This window comes from Bidens hawaiensis, unplaced genomic scaffold, assembly GCF_021521415.1.
Source record: "Bidens hawaiensis isolate Kalapana, Puna unplaced genomic scaffold, B.hawaiensis_p1.1 tig00029602_1, whole genome shotgun sequence".
NCBI classification, from domain to species: domain Eukaryota; kingdom Viridiplantae; phylum Streptophyta; class Magnoliopsida; order Asterales; family Asteraceae; genus Bidens; species Bidens hawaiensis.
The window spans coordinates 105,543-125,265 of NW_027494900.1; the positions used below are offsets into that span (position 1 = coordinate 105,543).

The window sequence follows — 19,723 nt, forward strand, 5'->3', positions numbered from 1 at the left end:
AGAGTACTACTGATAACAACAGCAAAACACAAAAGTTCCAGCTTATCTCATAACTGATAACCATAAATCATGTCACTTATGCCATGATTTTTCACATCACATGGTATAAAACAAAAGTATATAAATTCTCAATTGTTCGAAATCAGGTTCATGCACCAGGTCAAAAAAATATGTTCTGACAGTCAGAAACTACTTTACAGACACGGGCGGATCTAGGGGCGCCCGGGATACCCCTCAATTTTTTTTGGGGATAGCCCTGAATTTTTCTTCTAGATCCGCCACTCGGCCACTGCTTATAATAGATAAGTTGTATAAAATGTTGGAGTGACTATTTCTGGTGAAATCGAAGACGTATATTAACATAATGTTCATCCTTTGTAACAATTTACGGTGATCGGAGGCTCAATGTTAGTGAAACAGCACACACTGATGAATACACTACACTACAGTATATTACATTTTGTTCATCTAATTGGTTATCCTGAATAATTTAATACGCTTATGAACGATGACTAAGTTGATAGGTAACATATATCTATATGTATAATATATTAAATTCAAAATAATTAGATCGACACCAGACGTGAATTCAGATGAACATATGAAATATAAAAAAAAATAAATAAACCTAGGGTTTGAAGCGAGTGAAATTGATGATGTAACGCTTACCATATAGGTGGAATTAATATGAAACGTGTAGTCGAGATGAGTTCTACGTTTTGATCTCGAATTCAAAGAGAATGAAGCACAATTATAAAGCCAAAAAAGTTATTAAAGTTTGAGAAAAAAATAAATCCGACCTGCCGGATTCGAACCAGCGACCTAAGGATGGCTATGTTAACACACTACAGTCCTCCGCTCTACCAACTGAGCTAAGGTCGGTTTTTGATTATGTAGGCTACCAAGTGAAAATATCCGAAATTCATAAACTAATTGTTCATGCTTAGAATGTGACACATGATATTATAATTTTCATTTTTACAATCTCACTCATGTAAACAAACTAGACGGGTGCTCGGCGGGTATTTGGTATTCATGGTTCGGTCGAAACCATTAAAACTGGTTATTAGTGTGGTTTCAGTGCTTGGTTTTCGACGTCAGAAAGATGTTACTAACGGTTGGACTCACGGGTTAACATAAGACCGTCAAAACCGACTGTGAACACCCAACGTAGTAATTTATTTAATTTATAAAACTCTAGCAATATCATACTCAAATTAAATTGAATAAAATGCTCCTTTTTATGGTGTAACTTTTTTTAAAAAATATTAATGTATGAAAAAGTTATGATCGTTTAAAATTTGTGGGGGAAAGTTCTAAAATTTAAGTTAATATATGGTTAAAGATTAACTGAAAAACATGTAATTATTCTTTTATTTGACAAAAGTTGGGTGTGCAAAAATGTAAATAGTTTTAAGAGTTAAAATAAACCGTATGAATTATGTGTTTAAAAGACAAGTTTGTCTCTTTTATATATATACTTTGTGCATTATTGATTGTAATTTACTTAAAATCAAGTGTCTTAAATTGCTCTTGTCTTATATATTATATATAGTATAGAAATTAGAAATGAGCTTGGGATCGACCCTAAATTTTTCAAAAACTTGATACTGGTACCGAAAATGTTTGTTTCACCGGATACGATTTTTTCCCTATTAGAATTATGCTCTTATGTTCCCCCACCTTCTTCGATTTTTACTCTATGGAATCTAGGGTTTGAATGGTTAGGCCTAGAAGTTAGGGTTATGGTTCGAACGCCCGATTGGTGTTCAGTTTGGTTGAATCTTGCTTTATAATGACAATTTTGTTAACACCCTCGTAGATCCCCATGTTCCAGGTCGTACTTTTGTAGGTAAGTCGATGGTGACTGACTGACAACGTGCTGCCAGATCCTTCAACCTTGCTTTTTAAGTCTCATCATCATCTTGGAGCTTAATTATAAATAAATCACAAACCCAAAATTATATTTTAATTCTCACCTGGGTTTTGGTTATTAATCTTGTTCCAATCAACTACACACCCACTTATCCAATTTACCCACTCATGTTTCTCATGATTCAATGAGGAGGTAATTAATCAAATGAGGTTGGATTAAACCCTAACTGATCTTAATTAAAATTATTATTATTATTATTTTAATAAATAATTTTAGTGGGTTTACTGGGTCTGAAGCAGGGGTGGTGAAGGAATAATGTTTAAGCGACCCAATTATAATCGACACCAGTTTAACAAGAAAGTTAAAGGGTTGTTGATCAGATTCAAGATTGCAGCTGTTCTTATTGTGGTTTTAATCATCTACTTGTTGTTCTTCTCTAGTAAGATCAAACACGTACAACCACAACCCCCATCTCAGGTCAGTTATTATTTTAATTCATTCACTTTAAAGTTTTAACCTTTATATGTTTAATTTGTGTTCTGTACTGTTCTAGTGCCAATGTTTGTGTTGGATCATGAATTATAAGCTTTTTTTTAGTTGTTAATTGTGGGTTTTAGGGGATTTGGGTGTTAATCGCGTCAGGTTGAGGTTGACGGGTTGCCCCGAACATGACCCGTATTTTTATTTGGGTTGAAAACATCAACCCTAGTGCGGACACACTTAAAGTCGCGTTCCCCGTACAGTACATGTTTAACCAATTTATCCAAACGTGTCTAAAGGGTTGCCAGGTTGTATTGTTTAAACTGAACACGACCCATATCTTTATTTGTGTTTGATACATTAGCCCTAGCCCGCATACCAGTGTTGCAAAAATCCCGACTAGGCACCAATTAATCGCTAGTCCCCATTTCATTGATTAATTTTGGGCTAATCGGTTAACGGTCAAATCCGGCCAAAATCAGGATTAATCGGACTTAATCGGCTTTTTCAGATGGGGTTCTGGCCAAAATCGGTGGGTTCTGGCGAGATTCCGGCCCAAACACGACCCACCCATTTTTAAACGAGTTAGATATGCCAACCCAAAACATCATTGTTTTCTTGTCGTGTTGTGTCGGAAAATGCCACCCCTAGTTTGGATGTGATTATTTAAGGTTGTTTGGATTGCAAACAGATCATTGATTCATATAACCCTGTATAAAGTTATTCGTAAATCTTCATAGTTTGACTTGGGTTTGACTTTATTACAGCAGATTAGTGTGCAAAAGCTATGGGATACTGCTGATTCTGGCGGTTGGAGGCCGTCATCCACTCCTAGATCTAACTGGCATTGTATGTGTTCTTGGAGACCCTAATGTACTTGCCTGCATTTGTTGTAACATGTTACCTTAAATGACGTTTTGATTTATGGCCAGCTCCTCCGAATGAGAGCAATGGGTTTCTGCGTGTTCGTTGTAATGGTGGTTTAAATCAGCAGCGCACCGCGGTATGCTTATTACTCTCATGTTATATAAAATAATTACGCCTTACTAAAATCTTTTGTGTTTATTGTCTCCCACAATTATTAAGTGTGTTTGTGTGATTATTAGATATAGAAGTGGCAATTTTAACCGCTTTACTTATTAACGAGTCGATTTGGGTTATGCTTTATCTATAAAGGGTGAAAAGTTTTATAAAGTGTATCTCCACTGCATACAACCTTTTAAACCACTTTTATAAAAGAAATTCCGATTAATTAAGTGTAACAATATAGAGTTAGGTGTCATATTTACGTAATTAGTTATTTATAAACTAGTATAATAAAATGGACAAATTGTGGGATTAGTAATGTTATATAGTTTAATTGTGACTAAATTCATATGAAGTTAATGATGTACGAATTATATGATTATATGTAGATATGTAATGCGGTTCTTGCTGCCCGAATTATGAATGCCACCCTTGTACTGCCCGAGCTTGATACAAATTCCTATTGGCATGATGACAGGTATCTTTATTAGTTACTCCGCCCCTAACACAAATGCAGACATTGATTTGATTGACCGACCGCATAGTTTAATAAAAATGTTTTGACTGTTAGTCAAATATGTAAAATACCTTTCAATAATGGCAAAACCGAGTAATCTTTAGGACCAAAAAAGGTATCTTTAATGAAGATTTTGTGTCTCATACAGTCATACTCGTACTAATAAAGAAAGTAGTTGCATTTTGTTTGGGCCTTTGGGGCAGGTTAATACTCGTGCTAAAAAAATCAAGAAATTTTAATTACTATTTCTTCAATATGAACAGTGGTTTTCAAGGTATATATGATGTTGAGTATTTCATCAAGGCATTGCGGTATGATGTTCGTGTTGTTGAAAGCATCCCCGAGATTAGGAAACATGGAAGGACAAAGAAGATAAAAGCTTTTCAGGTATCTTTGTTTCACACATAAATATAAAAGAGCATGTTTGGGATTGAGTTTGAAAAATGCTTATTGGCTTGTTCAAAAAGCCATTTTGAAAAGCCAGGATTTGAGGCTTTTGAAAAACTGTTTTTTAACCCTATCAAGAAGCTAAAATAAAAAGATTTTTGTGATTGCCAAACACCTTTCAACTTATTAGATTTTCAAAAACACCAATAAGCTAATAAGCATTTTTCAAACTCAATCCCAAACATGCTCTTACTTTCTACTTGTTTTCTTTTCCTCGATATTCATACTCAATATGGGTGTGCATGAGTCGATTTTAGGCTCAATCCAAACCAAAAACTGAAAATTCGTGTTTAAGTTTTTGAAAGCCAATTTTTTTTTCCGGTTTTGGGTTTGATTCTGCTTTTCGGTTTATCATTTGGGCTTGAAATTTTTGGGCTGGAAAAAAAGGGCTCAAAATAATGAATTTGGGCCTACATCTTTTTGTTAGTTACTGATTAGTTGATTATTTTACATTTGGGCTAATGTATTTAGATTATTATATTTATTAAATTCTTATAATTTACTTAGCATTCAGTATTATGAATGAAAATCCATGCATTCGGTTTGGTTCGTTTTTTTTTGTTTTAGTTACATGCAAAACCAGAACTGAATCAAAATTTTGGTTCTTACGAAAACATACAACCAAACCGTCGGTATTTTTTCTGGGTTCACTTTTTCGGTTTCGGATCAGTTTTTTTGGTTTCATGCGCACTCCTTATACGCACGCAATACACACATTTTGTGGTTTTAATCATACTTTTTTTTTGTTATTTTTTAATTTTTCATAATACTTGAACACTAAAATTTTCAATTATTTATTTTTGTAGCTTAGGCCACCTAGAGACGCGCCTGTAAGTTGGTATACAACGGTTGCTTTGGAGAAAATGAAGGAACATGGTGCCATTTATCTGACACCGTTTGCTCATCGATTAGCGGAAGAGATCGATAACCCTGAATATCAACGGTTGAGATGCAGAGTCAACTATCATGCTCTTAGATTTAAGCCACATATCATGCAATTAAGCCAATCAATAGTTGCTAAGCTTCGTTCACAAGGTCACTTCATGTCAATACATCTCCGGTTTGAAAAGGATATGTTGGCATTTGCCGGGCAAGTTCACTATTCCGTCATCAAGTTTTTGTTTAATATTTCAAGCCGTTTATTTATAAACGGGTTGATTTGGGTTGTTTTTATATCCCAAACGAGTCATAATTTTTTTATGGCCAAAGTTGGGAACAGGTTGAAAGTCATATAGAGATTAGAGTATATACTATATAGTAGAGGTGGTCAAAAAAACCGGTCCTCGAACCGGTTTGCCGGTTTAAACCAGAAACCGGTTTTTAAGAAAACCGGTTTTTTGTAAACCGGTTTGACCGGTTTACAAACCGGCGGTTTGTATATCGGTTACACAATTTGGAGCCAAAACCGGTTTTATAACCGGTTATAAAAAAAACCGGTTTTTTTTAATAACCGGTTATTAAAAAAACCGGTTAACCGGTTTTTTTATAAACCGGTTTTTGACCGTTATAAAAAAACCGGTTAACCGGTTAAAAATCGGTTTTTTCCCGTTGAGTAACGGGTATATAGCCGTTTTTTTTAATTTTTGACCGTTTTTTTTTTTTTCCCATTTTACCCCCACAAACATCTATATATAGCTTAGGTTGGGTATTGGTTAGATCACACTCGATTATACAACTCCAAACGCTCTAAACGTTTATTACATACGCGATTATTTTGTTATCTCACGCTCAATTATACCACATTACCACTCCATACGCTCTTATTTCGTAGTCGATTATCATGGCCTCCCAAAGTGCTGCTTCATCCGTCAACATGGGTGCCTCGAACACGGGAGAAACGGCCGTTCGGGTCATCCCCACGAAACGAAACCAAGATGTTTGGCAACATTTAGACCTATGCGAAATGTCTAACGGTAGCCAAAAAGCTCGATGCAAACATTGTCTGAAGTTTTATGGCAAAGATGCAAACTCCACTTTAAAAGCGCATGTACAAAGGCCCTTTTGCAAGGCCTTGAAGGACGAATCGGGAAGTAGTTCGCAGCCGGAGATGACGAATCAAGGAACGGTGTTTACGTACGACCTTGAAGCGGTACGTCAACAGTTTTCAAACTTTGTGATTCAACAAACACTTCATTTCAACCACTTCGACAACCCTCAATTCACGGAGATGATGCAAAAGTATGTTCAACCACGCTACCAACACGTAAGTCGTTCGACCCTTAGAAGAGATTGTCTTAAATCATGGAAAAAAGCTAAAACCGAACTAATTTCATACTTTTCAAACTTACAAACTGGTGTAAACTTAACAACGGATGTGTGGTCGGTACCTAATGGTTCGCCCGACTCATACATTTGTGTGACGGCTCATTGGGTTGACCCCGAGTCGTGGCAAATGATGAAACGAACCGTTGCGTTTCAATTGTTTGATTACCCTCACACGGGTAGAAATATTTTTAAACTCTTGGATAAAGTCATTCGACAATACAAGATTGAACATAAAATCTTTTCAATTTCGTTTGATAACGCGTCCAACAATACGGCCGCGGTTGGCCATTTAAAATTAAAGTATAAACCTATTTGTGATGGAGCGTTTTTTCATAGCCGATGCATTGCACATATTATCAACTTGGCCGTGCAAGATGGGTTAAACGTGATCGAAACGCAAAGAAACAATTTTAAAAGAATGTTACGAGATGTTTTTAGCAACAATACAACATTTTCAAGATACAAAAAATTTTGTGTAGAAGCTAATTGTCAATGGTTGGGGCCAAATTGGGATTGTCCAACAAGATGGAACTCGACTTGTGATATGTTTGAGAAAGCCATCCAACAAAAAGAATCATTAATTGCGTTTCATCAAATTTTGTCAAATAGGGGTAAATGTGCACCGTACGATCCTAGAAACTGGTTATTGATTGAGATCGTTACGGAGGTCCTTCAAATTTTTAAATCTTGCACAACTAGTTTATCCGGGGTTTACTATCCAACAAGCCCCATTGCTTTACCAAAAATTGCTGTCATGTGCACAAAGTTGAGTGAACTTCATTGTAGGGGTGCACCTTATTTTGATATGGGTGTAAAAATGAAAGAAAAATTTAGAAAATATTTTCAACAACTACCCGCTGTTTTGACATGTGCTGCTGCGTTAAACCCTTGCATCAATGTTGGTGGTGTTGAAGCTTTAATAGAAAAAATTTGTGATGAGCTAGAGTTAAACGACGATCAAAACCCATATTATAACCAAACTTTAAAGAATGCTTTCAACACCACCTTGTCAAACATGTATGATGTTTACCTTACAAAATACGGGTCGTCTTCCCAAATTCATGACTCGTTAAGAGCTGTTGCCCAATCCCAATCCCAAACCGACCTTGAAATGGGGATGTACTACATGATTTGGGAAGACGCCGGTAAACGTCAAAAGGTAAACACCCCAAGCAGTGAACTTGGAAGGTATGGTGGTACCAACTTTGTGAAACACATGACTCCGGATGAATTTAGAAGTCTTGATTTGCTGGCTTGGTGGAGAGGTAAGGAGGATGAGTTTCCGATCCTCGCCGCCATGGCCAAAGATTTACTAACGGTCCAAGCTTCCACGGTAGCTTCGGAGTCTGCTTTTTCTGTTTCTGGCAGGGTTATATCGATTAGGAGGACTCGACTCACTCCACCAGCTGTAGAGATGTCGATTTGCTACAAGGATTACTTGGACTCTTTAGATAGGGCACAACATCAACGCTCACTCGAGGGGGAAATGGACTATGAGGCGGCCTTGTATGAAGACGAGGTCAATCAAGGACACACTCAACCAATGACCGATGAAGAAGCCGCGTACGACGATTACCTAAGGAATAGCTCGGGATCGGGTAGCGAAGAAAATTAGTTAAAGAAACAGCAAACATGGAGGCAAATAATGAGTAAGAAACAGCAAGTTGTTAATGTAATCGTGTCTAAGCATTATTTAATGTTTGTATTTTTGAGTTACGAATATGCGATAACGATTTAATGTTTGTATTTTTTATGTAAAAGCTATAAATGAAAGTTATGTGTTTTTAATCTTCCAAGCAAAGAACCCTAACAACGAAAGCAAAGAATGGCTTCGGTCTTCCAAACTAAACCCTAAACCCTAAACCCAAAAAAAAAAAAAAAAAAAACCGGTTAGACTGGTTATTAGAAAACCGGTTAATAAAAAAACCGGTTTAGTAACCGGTTCTAACCGGTTTCTAAACCGGTCCTAACCGGTTAGACCGGTTAGGGTTTTCAGATACAAAAACCGGTTAATATCCGGTCCAGTTATTAACCGAACCGGTTTTTTTCCGGGCCAAAAAAAACCGGTCCGGTTAATAACCGAACCGGTTTTTTTAAAAAAACCGATTTGTGCACCTCTGCTATATAGTATATACTTAATGCTTACAACCTCCTAAAGCGTTTTTATTCATTCATTTAGATTATTATTCTAATAATAATAATATTTTTGTAATCATAATGAACACAATAAATTTACAAAAAGTTCATAAAAAAAACAACAAAAATTTGCTTGTCAGCTCAACCCGTTTGAACCCAACCCGACCCGTTCAACGAATGATCCATTCATCAAGAACCCATTTTGATTTGTAGTAATATTGCTTTGTTTATTTTGCAGGTGTTTTGACATATTTTCTCCTCATGAACAAAAGATATTAATGAAATATCGGAAGGAAAACTTTGCTGACAAGAAGCTTGTTTATAATGAAAGAAGGGCTATTGGAAAATGTCCTTTAACTCCAGAAGAGGTACATTTTGTTTCTTATTTTCCCTACAAATTTATAAATGTGGATACCGGGCACGTTTTTTTATGTTTTATCTTTAACGGGCCAAACGGGTTATGCTAAAAGATTTAACTAAAATGAACTGTTAAAAGTCATTTGAAGTGTATTCGAATCCATAAAAGAAAAAACCTAAATCACTTTTATTAAAAAAAATGATTTTTTGGATTGTTTTATCACGGGTCGACCTGTTTATTTCTTAGTTTTTATTTCTTAGAACGTGTTTTATGTTATAAATTAAATTGGTTGAGCATCTTATACATATTTTTAAACTTAAAACAGAAATTGTTAAGATTTTAAATTAAAATATAATTACTTTCAAAAAATTTTACTTTTTGTTGTAAAAGTGTAAATTTAAAGTATTAATATGCAGGAAAAGTAAATAATAAAAAAAAATCGTGTTAAACGTGTCATGTTGTGTCAACCCGCAATTATTCATTTTGTGTTCAGGTTCATATGTTTGACATGACATTTGGGTCCGTGTCAGGTTGTACCCGTGAACATGACCTTTAGCACCCCTAATTTTGTTCCATATATTTATTAATTTTTTTACATGTTGCATCTGCTTTCACAGGTCGGTCTTGTTTTACGTGCAATGGGATTCAACAACTCGACCCGAATATACCTTGCAGCAGGTGACTTATTTGGCGGTGAGCGGTTCATGAAACCATTCCGAGCCATGTTCCCACTGCTCGAGAACCACAGCAGCATTGAGTCATCTGCTGACTTAACCGATAATACACAAGGCTTAACGGGCTCAGCTGTTGACTACATGGTTTGTCTTTTATCAGACATTTTCATGCCAACATACGACGGGCCAAGCAACTTTGCTAATAACCTTTTGGGGCACCGCCTCTACTACGGGTTCCGGACCAATATCCGGCCTGATCGAAAAGGTTTAGCCCCGATTTTTATTAAACGTGAAGCTGGTCGTGTTGATGGTTTTGAAGAGGCGGTTAGGCGTGTGATGATGAAAACAAACTTTGGCGGGCCCCATAAGCGAGTTCCGCCAGAATCTTTTTATACGAATTCTTGGCCCGAGTGTTTTTGTCAAGTATCTGGGTCGAATCCTGATGATAGGTGCCCGCCTGATAATATGATGGAGATATTGGAAAGTCGGTTGGAGAGGGAAACGACGAATGTGACCTCCATTGGTGATGAATAGTGGAGCGTTAGTCAGATAATAGATACGGTTAAAGGTTTAATCGGTTGTTTTATGTCTTTTGCAAGTGAAAATGATAATGCCAGGCTGCCATGAAGAGGGTTTGTTAACATTTACCATAGAATCTGAGGTAAGTGCTTTTCTTTTTCTTTTTAATCTTGTATGACTTATTTACCTGTTTTGCTGGGTCGATTTGAATTTTGGTTGGGTTATGTTTATATCTAACGAATCAAACGGGTAAAACTAAAACATCAAGTTAAGAAAGATACAGGTAAGTAACATTATAATGTATTCTTGTTACAGCAATATTGTTTATTAAAGAAAACATTAGTTTCACAAACATATATTTTTTCATAATCATATTTAACCCAAATTATTTATTAAAAATCAGACCGATAAGTGTTTTCTTCAGGCCAAACCAACTCGTCCAACTGTATTAATTATATATTTATGGGCTGAACACGATTGTTGTGTGAACAAATATGAACAATTCAGTTTTTTTTTTTAAAGTTTTTGGTATAAATGTAACGGTTATTGTTTTTCCACCATATCTTTATTATTTTATGTACATGGAAAGGTGTTATTTATGGATGATGTGATATCAGGTTCTGGCAGCAAAACATGTGCATATGATAGGATGATTACAAAACTTACTGAGCATAATACACTTCTTGGATGGGAGAAAGCAGCATGGAATTTCTTTGTTTTTCTAGTTTGTATCCAAAATTTGACATTACACCACACATAGTTACTGTATCCTAACTGACTATTTGAAGGGTTAATCCTAATAGTTAACAAGTGAAAGGGTTAAATGGTTAAATCAAGAAAGAAGAGGGTTAAAGATTTAAAGTTGGTGATAAAGATAATCAAGAACGAAAATATACGAAGTTTGAGATGTTTATTTTATTATGTGTTTTGAGTCGGGAGAGAAAACGAATTAAGGTTAGCCTAAATAGAGGTGTAGGGTCATTGTGTTTTATATGGTTTTCAATCTTAATAATATTGCGCGAGTCGCTCAATCCGACTGATTCCAACACTGCTACCAATATTTAAATAATCTGTCAAATGGATTAAAGTATCAAAATCAAACACATTACATGTACCACTTAAATATAATAAACTTACAACTCAAGTCAACTGAGAAAAAAAAACTTACAACCCAACTTTATCCCATATTAATCGTGTGATAAGATACGAAAATTTCTCTGCTAATACTTATTAACAGATGTACAGAACATGGATTATGCAATAATATAATCAAGAACGTAGTTTGTTGGCAACATAAAGCAAATGACTGATATTTGTTGACGGATAACTTTGGAGCAACTTGAGATTTGCAGTGAAATCACCTGCCAGTAAACGCCTCCTAACAATAATCAGCATCGTGCAACATACCCGAAGCAACGTTTCCTGCAATTTTCCACATTTATAAATTTTCACACTTGTTTCAATTATCAAATCACAAAATATGAATTAAGATCTCAGGTGGCAAAACAGACGAGTAAGGCAACTCAACTATAGGTAGGGGTATAAATTTCTAACACGATATTCACAAGTATAAGTTTAATCTAAATGCCTTTAACCTTTTCGGTCCAACCCAGTTGAAAGAGAACTGAGATTTATGTTTTATAACTTAAAGTTTAAATGTAATTTTTTATATTATATTTGTATCTTTAGTTGTAAATTTGTAATATTAAAATGCAAATAAACACTAGAAATTGAGTTAAACAGACCGTGTTTGTGTCAATCCATGAATACACATGTCGTGCTCGAGTTCATGTGTCTGACATGATTCTTGGATTCGTGTTGGGTCCCAACTATCAACCCGTGAACACAACCCATTTAACACCCCTAACTATATGTCCCCAAAACGGGTAACCTTTTTAGGCAGGTAATCATCTTAAATTTCACAAATAACCGATATTATATTGAAGCACATTTTTAATAGGAGGTTATAACATCAAACCATCAGCCTGTTTAAACATTATAAGAAAAACAATTAATTCATTTAATTCACTTGGCCCATCAGCAGTAAATGTAAGCCAGTTATGCTGGCATGAGTGGGTCAAAAAATAGTGCATTAACTAACCTGAGGACCTTCTGGGTCACTTAAGAGTGTGTCCCATATGTGAAGAATGTCAGCAAAATTAAATTCTTGGGTCAATAGAAGTGTGATCCATCTAAATGCATAGAACTGCGGATTCACCTGTAATTACAAAATAACTAAATTATATGCATACAATTATAATTATACGCATACAAACATATATATAATTAATAAATAAAAATATATCTGGGCTCGAGCTCGCTTACACCCTAGTTTCAAATACCCGAGAATTATAAAAGTTACTTACTTTGGTTGTGAGTTCAAGATGCCGCCATAGCTCCTCATCATGATGTTTCAAGAGCTGTGACATCTTTGTAATGGTTGAACGAATGCCAACGACACTATTATCAAGCTGCTTACAGAAATTATCTCTACAATCGCTTAACAATTCCACAAAACAAAAGAATGTATCTGCTTCAGCATTTGCCTGTATAAGTTTTACAATTAAAAATATAGGTAATCATTTAAAAGTGAAAAGAAAAATATACACTTATACACATAAACTTACTGCAAAGTCCTCGTTGGGGTCATTCTTGAAAACATAGAATAAAGGAGCCAAAACTTCATTCATTCCTTGCACATATCTTATGCCTGGGTTCAGCTTTGCGTATATAATAAGAATATTTTTCAAAGCTTCCTGAAAGTACAAGACAACATACGGGTCAAGAACGTTCTGCGTCAGTTGGTTTCACGAGTAATATGTTCATTATGACTGGAAAGATGATATTATTACGATATTTATCTCAAACTTTAAATAAAACAATTTAGCAGGTTCAAGGTTGTATGTACTGAATATAGTAGCCTTGTAGATGATCCAAACGGACACAAACAGCGCATATTCGTGTTCGTTTGTTTTACTTTAACTGAACATACGATCAAACAAGAACAATTAAACGAACTATTTTTCTTGTTCATGTTCGTTCATTAAGAAATGAACATTTTCGTGCTCATTCGTTGTGTTCGTTCGTTAACAGTATCAACGAACGGTTCACGAACGAGCATAATTGAACATAGATGAACAAACATGACCGAGCTAAAACCAGTTAAAAATAATGTGAAGAACAGTGTGTTGGGCTTAACCGCATGAAAAGTTATCAAAACTAAACTAAGTTATAATGGGCCAAAAAATTTTAAATGAGGATATTAACAAACGTAAACGAACAAACATAAATTAAAGAACATAAATAAACGAACCAGAAATGTGTTCATGTTCCTTCATTCAACTATATGAACAAAAAGTCTTGTTCATGTTCGTTCGTTTATTAAATAAACTTCCTGCCAAACGGTTCACGAACTGTTCACTAAAGATTTAGTTTGTTTACAAGCCTAGAAAATATACTTTGGGGCTTGGGCTATTTCCAACTGTTTAACATGGTTCTCTGTGAGCTAACGTCTTTTATTTAACCCGTTTGAGATAAGTCAACACAAAAATGTAAAAGATTTGATCGGTTACCTGATTAGCTTGAGCAGAAGCCGAGTCACCAGAGAAAAAATGCATGTCTGGATGTGTGCGCTTCACATCACGGTCTATCTGTTCAATGATCTCAGTGTCCTACAATTAATGCAAGTAATAAAAATTAACCGGATGATTATATATGGCCATTTTGAGCCGGTTACTTATAGTGGGTTAATTTAGGTAATGGTTTATCTTAACATGTCAAATACTTAAAAATCTAACTAAGAAGGAAACAGGTTGAACAAATCGGAAGTCGCTTCACTTGTATTATTATTGCATAAAACCTTCTAAATCAACTTCCTAATTAATTCAGATTGTTATTGTTATAATAAAGTGTGGAATTATAGTTAACACCCTCTTTATTTACTCGATATCATTCAAGTAAAGTAGTTCAATACTAAGCTTGAAAAAATCAGAATATTATGCTGAAGCACATACCTGAAAGAATTGATTCCAGACACTTGTTTCCCCTAGACTCAGAGGATGCTCCCCCTCAGGTATCTCTGACCTTGGGAGTAAACCCTTGTCTTCACCATTTTGAGAAGATGTAGACTCTTCCATTTTCCTAGTGATTTCTGACTGACTAGCCACAGAGATATTAATAATCCCGAATTTGAAAAAATAAATAAAACTTTGAAAAGCAATACAAATTCAATGACTAATTCCTATATTTAGTTATGCACTTAATATATCGCTCATATATAACACAAAACAATCTTGAAATAAAGTCTTTTAACTAAAACTTACTGGATTCTTCAATATATCCTCTTTAAAGTTCTTGTACTGAGACCTTTTCTTGGCCAATTCTGATGGCCAAAGCGCCTTGTCTCGGGGGAGATATCCCAACAACAGCTGTAAACATGAACATGTTACAAATTAAACAAGACGCAACAAGAAATGAAAAAAGTTAATAATGTTGTGAATCACAACTACAGAAAACTCATTTTCATGATATCCTAAAACTTATCTTTTATAACAATATCTTCAACAGAAACATAGATATAAGTTGAATCAAACCTTCCACACAGTAGAACGAATACCACCACCATCTGGAATACCAAGTGAAGCAAGTCTTTGCAGCTCTCCCATATTTATAGTCTTCTTTGAAATCTACATTACACAGAAGCAAACAGATCAACAGAATTAATTGCTAATTCAACAGATTTGCATGTTACCATTAGTAAATTCTCTCGTTCCTTCATAATTTCAACACACTCAAATTACAATTACACACAACTAATGCCAGTCAATTATTCAATCTCAACAACAATAAAACAGAATAAACCTAAAATAACTCCATTTGCACCAGTTTCTAAGAAGTAAACAGATCAACTAAACTAACGGCTAATTCAACAGATTCGCGTGTTACCATTACTATTATCTTGTTCCTTCATAATTTCAATACAATCACACTCAAATTACAATAGCACACAACTAATGTCTGTCAATCATTCAATCTCAACATTAACAAAACATAATAAACCTATCATAACTGCAATTGCATCAAATAATAATATAGAACTGACATTTTGATTATAACTACATATGTAAACAACTTCAAACCTCCTGAATTCTCTTATTCCTTCTTAATTTCAACAATCACACTTAAATTACAATAACACACAATTAATATTCTCTTAACTATTCGATCTCCACAAAAACCTACCATAACTAAAATTGCATCATCAAATAATAATATAGAACCGTCGTTTTGATTAAAACTGCGTATGTAAACAATTTCGAACCTCCTGAATTCTCTAGCTCCTTCACAATTTCAACAAAATCACACTTAAATCACAACTAACATTCTATTAATTATTCAATCTCAACAACAAGTCAACAACAAAACAAACTAAGCCTAACATAAACGCAACTGCATCAAACAATAATACAAAACCGACATTCCAATTATAATCGCATATGTAAACACTTATATTACAACATCTAATGTTCAGTCAATTATTCAATCTCAACAACAACAAAACATAATAAACCTAATCTAACTGCCATTACATCAAATAATTATAATAATAATAATAACAATAACTACAAATTCTAACCTCCTGTAACAGCTGAGCCTGACGCGAAGCATCTTCACGCGGACTAATCTCATTATCACTACTTCCACCACTACTCACCACCGGATCTCTAACCTCCGGTTTGGAAACCGGTCCAGCCGGCGGTTTCGTTCTAATTACACCAGGAGACGGAGGCGATTCACGCGGTTCCTTCACAGACGCATTGGAATTAGAATTAGAAGAACTAGTAACGGAAGTGTGATTAGTACCGGTGCGATCGTCGTTCGACGGAGATTGAGATGACGATTGAGGTTTTGGAGGTGGCGGAGGAGTGGTGGTGGACGGAGATGACCACATGGAGCTGTTGAGCCACTCCGGAACTCGTTTGTTCACCATATTGTTGGTTCGATTGATCGATTTGGTGTGGTTTGTTAGGGTTTGGTGTGTGTGTGTGTGTGTTTGACAGATGTGAGAATTGGGGGTTTGTGTGATCGTCTTCTTCGTGGAAGGAAGTCACGTGGTTACGTCGTGTTCAGGCTGAGAAGACATGATTGTTTTTGTGCTTTGGGTTTCACGGTCACGTGACGGTGTTTAATTTGAGAGTTAGTTGACGAGCTCGGTATTAAACTGGTATTGAGCGGTACCGGTACTGAATTATCTTGAATTATCTGATTTTAAGTTTGTCAAAAACTTGGTGTCAATAGCGGTATCAAAAATTTTCGGTTCAGTAATAGTATTATAGGCAAAAATTCGGTAACTAACAATACTGATATTGATCCTGAATTTCACCGGTACTGAAATATGTGTTTCAGTACCGGTACCGAAATACGTGTTTCAGTCGGTTGCTATGAATATTTGCTCATCCATAGTTAGATGTGATTAGATTATTTTTAGTGATATGGTCTGGCCATCTGGGTACATCTATTGGCAAAAGGTCATTCATGTCCAGTGGTCGTAGTTAGTGTTGTTGACCTACCATCGATATTTGCTCACCCGATCTGTCACAAGTTCCAGGAGAAATCTACCATCTGAAGATTCAGTGTTATAAAACCACTAGCTCACATACTATATTTTTGTCATGAGCGAGATCGAAACTACAACCTTCAATGGGAAAAGTTATTGGGCTATCACAATTATAAACTATGGAAATTATTATATAGTTAGTTACATATGTAGTCATGAGATAAAATGAGGTGTATTTAGTTGATACTTTATAGTCATATAAATGATGGAAGACGAAAGATAATTCACATATTGGTTTTATCTTCATGTATAATTATTCGATTATCATTACTTGATATTGAAACAATTATTGGAGTATGATAACTACTTTTTACTATTTAATGTTAAAAATTTCAATCTTTTGAGTATCGACAAAATAAACTCCTTAAAAGTAGTATAACGAGATGTGATCTATATTTTTTTTAAACCAAATCAACTTTTGTTATTTTTATTAATATTTAACATCACCCAAACTACATCTGAATAATGGATAAGCGAGCAACCAAACTACATCAGCCTATATAATAAAAATATATGAAAATGGTAAGTGAGAGTGGTGATCTATTAACTAGAATAATATCATATTTGTTTCATGATCATAAGAGTAATAGTTGCTTATGGTTGATTTGTAGTGTTGGTTATTTTAGTGTTATTGGATTAACTTGTCGATGGAGGAAATAACGTTAAGAAATTAAATGAGTTAGGTGACGCGGGAGTAGAGGTGTACAAAAAAACCGGTTTGGAACCGGTTTTAGGCAAACCGAACCGAACCGGTTTGGGTTTAAAACCGGTTTCCAAACCGACCCAAACCGCCGGTTTCAGGACCGGTTCCCCTTCAAATATGTCAAACCGGTTTGAGAAAAACCGGTCAAACCAGTTTATAAACCGGACCGAACCGGTGTGACCAGGTCGGCCCATCTTTCTTCGAAACCGGTTTATAAACCGAACCGGTTTGAGTCAAACCGGTTTTGACCAGCCGTTGACCAAACCGGTTCGGTTTGGGTTTTAAACCGGTTTTGTACACCTCTATGCGGGAGTGCGGGCTTATTTAACAATAATGTTATTTGGGCTTTGTTATTTGGTTTTATACTTGGGCTTAAATATAATGATAAGTGGGCTTATATATGATTAATCATTTGGGCTCATGTGAGATATGGGAATTGATTTATATATGTGGATGATTTCATTATCTGGATAATAACATATCATCTCATCGAATATACAAAGAACAGAGAAGACGGTTACTTCTCTCTGGTTCTTCATCATCACATAGAATCATCAAAATCCAATTCCAACTACAGAAAAAATCTCTGTCTTATCCGATAAATCATTGCGTGTAACCCGCAAATAGGTTTATCTGAAAGTAATTCACGATTCAGAGATTAATCTAGGCAATTGTTCAATTAACCAAGATTGAAATAAAGATTACAGGTTTGCATCATTGTCATTCTCCAGGTACGCAATTATACAACATGTAGTGTCTACGTCAACTACATTTGAGTGGTGGCGGGCCTTTACAAACTATCGCCTTGTTAGGGGACGCGTTAGGAATGTTGATGACCATCAAATAGTTTTTATTGGTGTGTGACTAGTAGAACTTCAATGAAAGATCTGCTTCATATGTTGGTCATTTCAAAGGGCGTGATACGTGTTAGTTAAAGGGTTGAAAGTGGGCGCCTAATACGTTCGAACGCACATTCATGACTAGAATTACAAAAGGCATGCCCATTTTGTGTTATCAGAGTCGTATTAGGAAGGTTGTGTCTCACGACCCTTACGGGTGACTTACTAATCGTGTGTTGTTCGTATGTCGATATTCTCAACATATAAAAATAGCAAGAATGGCGAGACAAAAATACAAGCCACATGTTTTGCTATACACATGTAATCATCCAATCCAACCAACATACATTTCTAAGCTTTTTCCCTATAAATGACATAAATGTTCACTTATTATCTTAATATGGTAGGTGAAGAAGTGGGTACACGTTGTTTGAACCTTCATAGACCAGCGACCGATGTTAACAATATAGTTCACTGCTTGATTGTGCTTATTTCCATTTCTCACCTCTTTCTTTCGTAAACAAACAAGAGAATTGTTTCCAATTCCATTTCTCACCCCTCAATTCTCTCTACCAAACACCCCCTAAATGTTTTACAAACAGAGAAAACAAGTGCTGTAAATAATCATTATACCACATTTCATACTTAATCAATGTAGGCCAATACAACACCCAACTTTCTAACTATTTGATATCCTCTTTCGGGAAAACATGCAACACAATCAAGCTACGTCGTACCACCAAGGATGTAATAATGTTATTAAATAACGGTCACTATCATCTATATTATGCTAGAGGTGTGTATGGGTCAGACTTTGGAGCCAAACTGAACCAAAACCGAAGCCTCCTGTTTTGGTTATACTACGATTCGGTTAGCGGTTTTGTGGCTATAGTCAATTAAGCTTTTGTTAATAACCTAAGATTTTCGCTAAACATCTTCGCTTGGGTTTAAATATAAAATTTTCAGTTATCAGGAAATAATTTATCCTTTTCCATCATTTTGGTCTTTCAAGCAATGAGTAAAAAATGATAAGTATTTTAAGACACCCCTTTAGTGTGCACAGAATGCATGAGGCAGGCGGGACTGAGGGGAATGGTACCCTATCTCCCTTGGTACCGCAAAAATATGCCTCGGGTGAGTACTCCTCGAAGCCTTCCCAATGTCCAACGGTCTTGCGACTGTTAAAAACTACTCATTGCCCATTAAAAAATCATCTTAAATTTAGTTACTATTAGGTGATATATTTCCATTTTCAACAAGTACAACT

General features: G+C 35.4%; 2 protein-coding genes and 1 non-coding gene across 5 annotated transcripts; 1 reads left to right on the forward strand and 2 right to left on the reverse strand.

Annotated features, from left to right (window-relative positions):
- Positions 1-794: 794 nt before the first annotated feature.
- TRNAY-GUA (transfer RNA tyrosine (anticodon GUA)) lies at positions 795-882 on the reverse strand. The gene is given in 2 exon segments: positions 795-830; positions 846-882. It is a non-coding gene; the product is annotated as a tRNA-Tyr (tRNA).
- Positions 883-1,999: 1,117 nt separating this feature from the next.
- On the forward strand, positions 2,000-11,116 carry LOC143579103 (O-fucosyltransferase 1-like). 3 transcript variants are annotated; one of them, XM_077062495.1, is made up of 10 exons: positions 2,000-2,068; positions 2,173-2,353; positions 3,124-3,205; positions 3,289-3,359; positions 3,772-3,860; positions 4,163-4,286; positions 5,153-5,436; positions 8,986-9,115; positions 9,723-10,440; positions 10,916-11,116. In XM_077062495.1, exons 1-9 carry the CDS (start codon positions 2,061-2,063, stop codon positions 10,311-10,313), a joined length of 1,560 nt encoding a protein of 519 aa, XP_076918610.1. In that variant the 5' UTR covers positions 2,000-2,060; the 3' UTR covers positions 10,314-10,440; positions 10,916-11,116. The 3 variants fall into 3 exon arrangements, with proteins under 3 accessions (XP_076918610.1, XP_076918612.1, XP_076918611.1); XM_077062497.1 differs by having other exon boundaries at positions 3,127-3,205; XM_077062496.1 differs by having other exon boundaries at positions 2,016-2,068; positions 2,176-2,353.
- Positions 11,117-11,379: 263 nt separating this feature from the next.
- Positions 11,380-16,494, reverse strand: LOC143579104 (uncharacterized). The gene is made up of 9 exons (XM_077062498.1): positions 15,934-16,494; positions 14,891-14,983; positions 14,621-14,725; positions 14,312-14,452; positions 13,871-13,969; positions 12,926-13,054; positions 12,665-12,844; positions 12,400-12,516; positions 11,380-11,720 (listed from the first exon to the last, which is right to left on the reverse strand). The coding sequence occupies exons 1-9, from the start codon at positions 16,285-16,287 to the stop codon at positions 11,568-11,570; spliced, it is 1,371 nt and encodes a 456-aa protein (XP_076918613.1). The 5' UTR covers positions 16,288-16,494; the 3' UTR covers positions 11,380-11,567.
- Between the last annotated feature and the right edge of the window lie 3,229 nt (positions 16,495-19,723).

Bases quoted from the DNA above. Each gene is read 5' to 3' on its own strand.
- LOC143579103 (XM_077062495.1), top strand. The intron at 2,354-3,123 runs GTCAGTTATTAT...ACTTTATTACAG, and splicing joins AACCACAACCCCCATCTCAG to CAGATTAGTGTGCAAAAGCT. The intron at 4,287-5,152 runs GTATCTTTGTTT...TTATTTTTGTAG, and splicing joins AGAAGATAAAAGCTTTTCAG to CTTAGGCCACCTAGAGACGC.
- LOC143579104 (XM_077062498.1), bottom strand. From the start codon at position 16,287: ATGGTGAACAAACGAGTTCCGGAGTGGCTCAACAGCTCCATGTGGTCA. The intron at 12,845-12,925 runs GTAAGTTTATGT...AAACTTATACAG, and splicing joins ACCCCAACGAGGACTTTGCA to GCAAATGCTGAAGCAGATAC. The intron at 11,721-12,399 runs GTTAGTTAATGC...GGAAAATTGCAG, and splicing joins GTGACCCAGAAGGTCCTCAG to GAAACGTTGCTTCGGGTATG.